Source organism: Peromyscus californicus, unplaced genomic scaffold (assembly GCF_007827085.1).
Source record: "Peromyscus californicus insignis strain IS unplaced genomic scaffold, ASM782708v3 Scaffold_24__1_contigs__length_46423439, whole genome shotgun sequence".
Classification (NCBI taxonomy): domain Eukaryota; kingdom Metazoa; phylum Chordata; class Mammalia; order Rodentia; family Cricetidae; genus Peromyscus; species Peromyscus californicus.
In genome coordinates, this window is record NW_026294535.1 from 44,744,346 (window position 1) to 44,752,803 (window position 8,458).

An 8,458-nucleotide genomic window follows, 5' to 3' on the forward strand; every position below is an offset into this window, starting at 1 on the left:
GCAGGACTAATATGTCCTGGCATTTTAGTTCCAGTAAACACTGACAAGCTTTCCTACAAAGTGTTCAGGACTGGGAGGGTGGGGGCCCGTTTCAGAGAAGCCCTAAGGCCAAGAAATTTAACTTGACACAGAATAGAACAAAAGGATACCCCCCCACACACAAATATACAGCTAGCTTTGATCCTCTAGGGATTTGACTTTCTTCATTCCCCAAAGGGGAGCCTTTCGTTAATGAGGCCGTGGTCATTACTTCAGGCCCTGTTCCAGTTTCCCTAACCCCACCCTCAACTTTGAGCTTTGTCTCAGGACAGATACAGAACCTCCTCACCTTTTCCTCCCTCACCCTGCTCAGGAAAGGAAACAACCAAACTAGGGCAAAGAGAGAAAATTTTATTTTGTGAAGGCAAACATCCAGAAGAGACCAGATGGGCAAGGTGCTGTGATAATGGAGCCCAGGAGGGGGCCACAGAGAAATCTCACACTGGGCAAGGCACAGGCTCGGGATCTGGAAATATCCTCAGCCATTCAGCACCATCCGGACAAGCTCTGTGGAGAGGAGAGGTGGAGTAAGCCAAGGAAAGGGCTGGGGAGGGGTGCACTACGGGCCAGAGACTACAAGACCATGAAGGCGGCGTGAGGAACATGCCCACAGCAACCGACCTTGGGGTCACTTTGCAAAAGGGCCACCTTGAGTGACCAGTTCTCTGTCCCTGGCTCCCCCCCCAGCAGCTGTCAGCCCCCCACCCCACGCTGAGTAGCAAGAACACAGCAGAGGCAGCAAAGTTCTCAACTACTCCTACAGCTACTGTAAGCACTGGCAGGAGGAGAGGACAGCTCTGGGTTAGGGGACCCCAAGCTGTCCAGCAGAGGGATGGAGAAAGAACTCTGTTACAGCAGCAGAATGGGGCAAGCAGCCCATCCCCCTTTGCCAACTCTCCATGCCCCAGGGCCAAAGATCCACCTTAAGGCAAGCCTTGTCTACAAGCTGGTGAGGTTTCTAGACACCAGCACCAAGACCCTGTAAGTCAAACCTCAGGCCGGAGAGAAGGAAGGAGCACCACACCCCCAAGCTGCCTCCCTCACTGAGGAGCCCCGCCCCTCCCGAGCCAGCTCCATGCAGGATCATGCCGGGAGGAAGTCAGCTGGTAGTGGGCTATGGGCAGGGGCTGGAGAGGAGAGCACAGGTTGGGAAGAAAAGGGAACACCAGGGAGATTCTAGAGAGGCTGGGAGGAGCCGTACCCGCCCCACGGGCCCGTCACCCCGACAGGATATGCCTCACAAATGCTGCAGGAAGGAAGAGACATTAATGGTGAAGACAAGACACAGACATGGGGTGGCGGGGTCAGGCAGTGGGGGACAGACATTCTGTTTACTTCCCATTCCTGACCCACCCGTGACACTCCATCACCCCTTCCGTTACTGTTAACCCCGACAGCCCCCTCCCAGGCTGGACTGGGCCTTGCCCCTGACTCCTGGCTCCCTTTTGGAGCCAAGTCTAGGCATAAAACACTTCAGGTGCTGTCCTTAACGTGCCCTGAAAGACCGTTTCCTCCTCAAAGACTCCAGTTCACGATCCATCCCTTACCTTCGTAGTTGATACAGCCGTTGCTGTCCTCATGCCCCGCCACCAGCATCTCTACTTCCTCCTCCGTCATCTTCTCTCCTGAGAGGAAAGAAAGTTTGTACAACTGGGTGACGGGTGAGGTATATCAGGGTGGCAGCTCAGCTCCAGAACAAGGTCACAGAGCCTTACCCAGTGTGACAAGGACGTGACGGATTTCAGCACCCATGACGGTGCCGTTCCCTTCCTTGTCAAACACACGAAGGCCTTCAACATAATCCTCATAGGTTCCCTGGTCCTTGTTCTTGGCCACAGTCTGCAGCATGGGCAGGAAGTGCTCGAAGTCCAGCACCTTCACATTCATCTCTGCCGGGCAGGAGGTAAAGTGTCAGGTGTGAGAAAGCACACGTTGGAACACAAGTGAACTGAGGACTCTGGCCGAGAGGGGAAGTCTATGGCACTGGCTATTTGGGGCCCTACGAAGATAAACCTGCTGGCATGCTAAGTTCTTAAGCAGCTTACCATCACTCTTGGGGTTCCCCAGGACCTTGAGCACCTCGGCGTTGGTAGGGTTCTGGCCCAAGGCCCTCATCACGTCCCCACATTGGCTGTACAGGATTTTGCCATCACCTGTTCGGTCAAACAGCTGGAACGCCTCCTTGAATTCTAAGGATTCAGATGGACAACAGCACTGGGGGTAAGCCAGTCCTTACTGCAGACCTCTGCTGCCAGTTCAACTTTAATCATGCTGGAGAAACGAGATACCTCGTCCTGTACACCCAAGACTGCTCATAGGGATCTATTTCTACCAGCTCAAATGTCCCACATAAAGACACACAGCCTCTTCTCCCCCTTAGCACAAGGTGGTAGCCATCTGTTTATTTACACACCCCCTGAGCCTGCAGCAGGCTAGGCTCTTCACTACTACACTACTCGGTAGGAATCTGCCACCGCCCAGCTAGGTCCTGTCCATATAAGGAAGTAGGAGCCGTGGCTAGGGACTCCAGGGTCATTCTAGCCTCCCACTTCCCACCCTTCCCCTTACGGAGATCTTATCTTCTGGGAATGGGGAGCTAAATCACATCCTTAGCAGACTTCCCAGTCCCCATCTTCACAAAATATCAAGTCACCGCTCTTTACACAATCCAAGCTTAAGGAGGGGACAGTTATCACAGGAGAGGCAAAAGTGGCAGATTAGAAGATGCAGAACACAGGCGTAAATAGACCCGACACACAACAGGCATTTATCAAACAAGTTGTTTCACATGCCCACACCACCTAAAACTCACCCAGCGCTTGGGGCTCAGATCTAGAGTGGAAGGGGAAGGAAGGAAGAATGAGAAAAGAAAATGGAGGATCCAGAGAGGAGGAGAAGGAAATCCATGGGGCACTGCCGGGAGTGCTCAAGAGATGACAGGCTGGGATCAGAGAACAGAAACTGGAGGAGGGTGTCCCTCACGGGAAGGGGGACCTCAGGTGGGGGTCAGAGACTGCCTACCTGCGGTCTGGTCCTCGGTGAAGTCACACTGCTCGGAGAAGAAGGGATTGGTCAGCACCCGGAGTCCAACCCCGCGAGCTTCTATCCCGGCCTCACAAGCCAAACCACAGCTCCCGTTCCAAGCCGAGGACTCGCTTCCCCAGGCAGAGCCCTCGCCCTTCCAATCCCCACCTCCAACCTTCCAGGGCCCGGGCTGGCCCTCGCCCACATCCGCTGGCTTCTCTCCCCCGACCGCGGCTCCCTCCGTGCCCCCAGCCCCCCGACCCCCCGATACCCGGGCGCACGCACCATCTCGGCTGCTCGGCTCTGCAGGACCTTTTCCGGCAGTAATGGCTCCGACGCCGGACCCAGCCCCAGCCTTAGTACGGCCCGCGGCGGGTGACGTCACCTGCAGTCTCCTCCAATGGGGATGCCGGCCTGGGCTCATGCAGATGACGTCACTACATTAGTAACCCGGGGAGAGGCCCCGCCCTCTGCCCCGGGCCCGGGCTGTGACTTTATGGAAGGCGCTCTCTTCCGAACTGCGCGAAGAGCAGGCGTTTGGGCTTCGGCAGGAGACGGGGCTACCCACGTCCCTCCTCCCGCGTCCGCAGAAGAAAACAGTCGGAGACCAAAGCAGGAACCACGTCTTTATTTCAAAACTCTAAGTGCCGCCTAGTGGCAGGAACGCGCTCCGAGCCGCGCGGGAGGTGGGTAAGTATCGGACCTATGCATCTGTGTGTCGGGGGTAAGAAGCTGTCCAGACGGACGCACGGACGGCCTGCTCTTCTGTCGGGTGGGCCGAGGAGCTGGAGGACTCTGGAGCTCAGAGGCTCAGGATGTGCTTCAGGAAGGCTGCACGAGACGGGGTGAGGACTTGAGAAGCTGGCCCGAGGGTGACCCACCGAACTTCCGGTAATTGAGGGCGCCCCCACCCACACCCAGGACTCGGCATGCCCTGGTCTGCTCCTGCCCCCTCACCCTCATAGTTGATGCAGCCGTTGCTGTCCTCGTGGCCAGCCAGGACAGTCTCCACTTCTTCCTCGGTCATCTTCTCTCCTGGACCCCAAGCACAGTTAGAGCTCCCGCCGCCCCAGCCGAGCCACTCCTCCCACCCTGCTCTTTTCTTTCCTTGTGGCCCACATCCGCGGTGCCTTGGAACTGGGGAAAGCCGACAGACAGGAAACCAGCGGCAGGGGGTGACGTGCATGGACCCGCACGAGTCCGGCTCGCCGCGGGGAACATGAGGCTCACACCTCACTCCCTCTGCTCTGCCCGGTGCTGGACACTTTAGCCTCTGGATGAGCGAGTCCCTCAGATTCTGCCTCCACAGCTCTTCCCAGTGCCCTCCCATGACTGCAGGACTCTAAGCCCATTCCAGGCTTTACCTGGCTCCTCCTGGCCCACCCCCTTCTCCATCCCACAGTTCTGGTCCCGGCCTCACCCAGAGTGGTAAGAACATGTCTGAGCTCTGCCCCCATGACTTTGCCGTTGCCCTCTTTGTCAAAAACACGAAGCCCCTCCAGGTAGTCCTCATATGTGCCTTGGTCCCGGTTCTTGGCCACTGCTTGGAGCATGGGCAGGAACGTCTCGAAGTCCACACGTCGGGACTTCAGCTCTGGAAATTAGAGATTAGAGGTGAGAGAGAGGTCATTATTGAGGTGTAGGATCTAGCAGCATCCATCCCTCCCATAGTGACTTTCATCCCCTTCAGCATTCAGGATGTTTTCCTGCTGTGTTGAACAGCTTTTGAAGTCCTGAGATCCAGCCCAGCATCCTTGGTCACCTTACCAATGTTCTGTCATGGGAAACCGATACTGTTGGGAGGCAGAGTGACCAGGCAAATTCAAGGCTAGCCAGAACAATTTAGTGAGACTTTATCTGGACAGAAAAATAAAAAAGGAAGCACTGGGGATGTAGTGGAGTGGTAGGACACACTCAAGATAGAAAGCGAAAACTGCTAATCCATGTGTGGTGGCTCACACCTTCAGTTCCAGCACTCCGAGGCAGACGAAGGCAGATCTCTGTGAATTTGAGGCCAGCCTCGTCTGTGTAATGAGTCCTAGGACAGCCAGGGCTGTTAGTGCTGCTGGGATAGAGCTGCAGGTTCAAGGGCAGCTGATGCCAGAGTGATGTCAAGGCCACCCTGAGTAACTCAGTGAGAACCTGTCTCAGTAAAAGAGTAGGGTATAGCTCAGTAGTAAAGGGCTTGCCTACCATGTACAAGGCACTGGGTTCAACTCCAGCACCTCACATACTGTAGTGATCCCAGCACTCTGGTAGGCAGAAGTAGAGAGGAGGTGGAAGATCAGAATTTAAAGTTATTCTTGGCTAGGATACTGAGACCCTGTCTTGGGGGGCGGGGGGAAGAAAGTCAGAAATGGAGGTCAGTTGTGCTCACTTCGGCAGCACATATACTAAAATCGGAACGATCCTGAGATTAGCCTGGGCCCCAGCACAGGGATGACACATATTTAAAAAGAAAGGGAGCTCAGTGTCCCAGGGCAGAACCCTGTATTCAGCCTCCAACACCAAGAAAAAGAAAACCGAAAGCCCACATATTCCAAGGTTCCTCTCACCATCACTCTTGGGGTTCCCCAGGACCTTGAGCACCTCGGCGTTGGTAGGGTTCTGGCCCAGGGCTCTCATCAGGTCCCCACACTGGCTGTACAGGATCTTGCCATCACCTGTTCGGTCAAACAGCTCAAAGGCCTCTCTGAACTCTGAGATGTAAGGAGAAGGCAATGTTGACCAGGGATCCCATCACCTCCAGACACAAGGGAAGTTTCGTTCGGAAATTACGTGCTAGAGCTGGGCAGAGCACTGTGTGCTACAGCTGGACCAAACCAGGGAGGAGAACAGGACAAGTGTGGGAGGGGTTTCAAGGTCAGGACTGTAGTTAAGAGAACAGAGAATCTGACCAGGGGTTTGGGATAGGACAATGGGGCTTAGGAAATGGCTTCTCCTCACCCTCCAGCTGGTCCTTGTTAAACTCGATCTGTAGGGGGGAAAAGAGCAAATGAGGAGAGATGACAGGGCCTTTTCAATCCCTCTCTCACTCTCCCAGCCCACTGGCTGCCACTTGTGGGGAGGGGCCCAAAGGGGTGAGGCTGGGAGCCCCGCCACTTCAGTCCATTCCCTGCTCTGGGCTTTGGGAGAATCCCAAGAGGAATTATAGGGGGAGGGTTTCCTGGGAACAGGGTTAATCCCATGCCACCTGTTCCCTCCACTGCCCGAGTCCTGCATCCCTCACATAACTGGGGGCTGAACAAAGGCTAAATTTACCCCTGTCCCCAGCTGTGATTGTCTAACAAGCCTGTCCTCTTCGGTCTCCCCTGAAGTTCAGAGATGTGGCCTTTTGAGTTAAACAGCTAGCCAGGGGTAGATAGCAGCTCTCTCCCTTCACCTTGAAACTGGCCTGGCCTAGGAACCCCCAATCTCATTACATTGTTCATTCATTCCCTACCACCCCCCCCCCCCCACGCACACACATATCCCCTAGCCCCCCGGACTGTATAGCATCCGTGAACCACCCCTTCCAAATTCACACTTTCCTGGCACTCACCACCACTTTGGAGAGGTCAACAGGGGGCTCCTGGGTTTTGGCAGGGGTCTGGGGGGCAGCTGGCTCAGCCTTGGTCTTGGCTGGAGGGGTCCCTGCTGTAGGCTTGGCAGCAGGCTTAGAGATGGAGGGCCCTGCTGGTTTCTTCACAGGAACATCTTTCTTGGGAGGCATGATGTCAGGTGGCCAAAGGACAGTGTGCCGATGGGGGCACCCATCTCTGTTTAAATAGGCAGGGAGTCTGGGATGTCAAGGGGCGGGGGCAGGGGCAGGGAGCCAGTTGGCGGTGGCAAGGGTGAGGGACAGGAGAGTTTTGCCTGTCTGCCTTCACTCCCCTGGCCTCCTGTAGTCCAGGACTCCTGCCCCAAAGTTTTCCTCCCTCTACTGCTCCTCCCCCAGAGCTGACTAGAATATTGTTTTCTTTAAAGGTAGGGGGAAGAAACAGGAGACTTCTCAACCCCCAGGGTAAGAATAGGATGCTTGTCAGTGATACTGAGATAAGGGGTGGGGGGGAGCTCGACAAACGAAAACTGGCATTAGCTTTACACTGTAGAGGACCCAGGCAATGGAAGGATTTGGCGATGGAGGGGGGGGGGGGGGCTGGCCAGTATAGGAGCCTAGTGTGAAGTGGGAAATTTTTAAATAAGTTCTGAAAACAGTAAAAGGTGGTAGCCGGGTAGTGGTGGTGCACGCCTTTAACCCCAGCACTCAGGAAACAGAGGCAATCGGATCTCTGTGAGTTCAAGGCCAGCCTGGTCTACAGAGTGAGTTCCAGGACCGCCAGGGCTGCTATACAGAGAAATGATGTCTCGAAAAACAACAACCAAAAAGGTGATGAGGTCTTTCCCCTCTCTTCCGCCCAAACCCACAGTTAATGATCATTAGGACATGTAGACCCTGTCCCTGGGCCCTCACCTACCCCCAAACTGGAACTGTGCACAGCAACCAAAACATGACATTACCCACTGTCTGCTGCACCTAGTGTTGACTTAGGGGTGCAGGTGTAAACAAGGTTTAGGTTTAACATCTGCCACACATACTTCCAAAGAAAGAACGTTTTTTTCCACAAGGTTCTGTTAATCAAATCAGACAAAAGGCTAGGTAGGATGCCTAATAAGCTTGGAGGGAACACAGACAGACACACACACACACACACACACACACACACACACACACACACACACACACAAAGGGAGGGCTATGGGAGACAAACCCAAGCCTAGATGCTCTGATCCGAAAGGTTACAGGATCTCCTACGGGTTTCATGGGTATTCCCACACCCCAATTAGGAGCATAATAAAAAACAGAGCTCAGCTTTGATTCACAAACCTTGCTGGAAGCTGTGGCAAAGAGAAGAGGTGTTTGGGAGCTAGAAGGAGGTTCTGGCCCCTCTATTCTCGGAGAAAGAAGATTTAGGTAGCATTCTGAGAGACTGGTCATTCCAGTTAGGTAGGCCCTGGGGATCTGGGAGTGATAGTGTGTCTCAAAGGGCGGCAGAATCTTTTCACTGCAAAGTGCCCCATTTTTGGAAAGTAAGAAATCCTTCTGCAGACAACACACCTGTTTCTCTTATTCACACTCCTAAACCTTAGAGGGAAAAGGCCCACCCAACCCTGCAAAACTCACCTTGCCGGGTGCGAGGAAGGGGCGGGGGCGAAACGCAGGGCTGCTCCGGGCCCTGAAGGGTTAACTGCGGCGGCCGCGGAGCATGCCGGGAGTCGTAGTCCGTGCACGCTCCCTGGCTCTCCGGAAACCTTTTCTCCAGCGGTGAGAGGTGGCGGTGACTTCCGGCCCGCGGTGGCAGTTGGTGACTCAGGCTCCGCAGTGTGCGCGGGTTCCGGAACCGAGAGGGCTTGA

The 8,458-nt window shown here is 54.9% G+C and overlaps 2 protein-coding genes and 1 non-coding gene across 6 annotated transcripts; 1 reads left to right on the top strand and 2 right to left on the bottom strand.

Annotated features, from left to right (window-relative positions):
* Positions 1 to 370: 370 nt before the first annotated feature.
* On the bottom strand, positions 371 to 3,452 carry Myl6 (myosin light chain 6). Of its 3 annotated transcripts, XM_052753670.1 has the most exons (7): positions 3,349 to 3,452; positions 3,061 to 3,088; positions 2,085 to 2,228; positions 1,755 to 1,928; positions 1,587 to 1,664; positions 1,241 to 1,285; positions 371 to 546 (listed from the first exon to the last, which is right to left on the bottom strand). In XM_052753670.1, exons 1-6 carry the CDS (start codon positions 3,349 to 3,351, stop codon positions 1,257 to 1,259), a joined length of 456 nt encoding a protein of 151 aa, XP_052609630.1. In that variant the 5' UTR covers positions 3,352 to 3,452; the 3' UTR covers positions 371 to 546; positions 1,241 to 1,256. The 3 variants fall into 3 exon arrangements, with proteins under 3 accessions (XP_052609630.1, XP_052609629.1, XP_052609628.1); XM_052753669.1 differs by lacking the exon at positions 1,241 to 1,285; XM_052753668.1 differs by lacking the exons at positions 371 to 546; positions 1,241 to 1,285 and having other exon boundaries at positions 1,310 to 1,664.
* Positions 3,453 to 3,676: 224 nt separating this feature from the next.
* Myl6b (myosin light chain 6B) lies at positions 3,677 to 8,343 on the bottom strand. 2 transcript variants are annotated; one of them, XM_052753666.1, is made up of 7 exons: positions 8,228 to 8,343; positions 6,605 to 6,821; positions 6,010 to 6,037; positions 5,619 to 5,762; positions 4,484 to 4,657; positions 4,021 to 4,098; positions 3,677 to 3,894 (listed from the first exon to the last, which is right to left on the bottom strand). In XM_052753666.1, the coding sequence occupies exons 2-7, from the start codon at positions 6,773 to 6,775 to the stop codon at positions 3,866 to 3,868; spliced, it is 624 nt and encodes a 207-aa protein (XP_052609626.1). In that variant the 5' UTR covers positions 6,776 to 6,821; positions 8,228 to 8,343; the 3' UTR covers positions 3,677 to 3,865. The 2 variants fall into 2 exon arrangements, with proteins under 2 accessions (XP_052609626.1, XP_052609627.1); XM_052753667.1 differs by lacking the exon at positions 8,228 to 8,343 and adding an exon at positions 7,931 to 8,159.
* On the top strand, positions 5,433 to 5,538 carry LOC128120136 (U6 spliceosomal RNA). The gene has a single exon (XR_008221783.1). It is a non-coding gene; the product is annotated as a U6 spliceosomal RNA (small nuclear RNA).
* Positions 8,344 to 8,458: the final 115 nt, after the last annotated feature.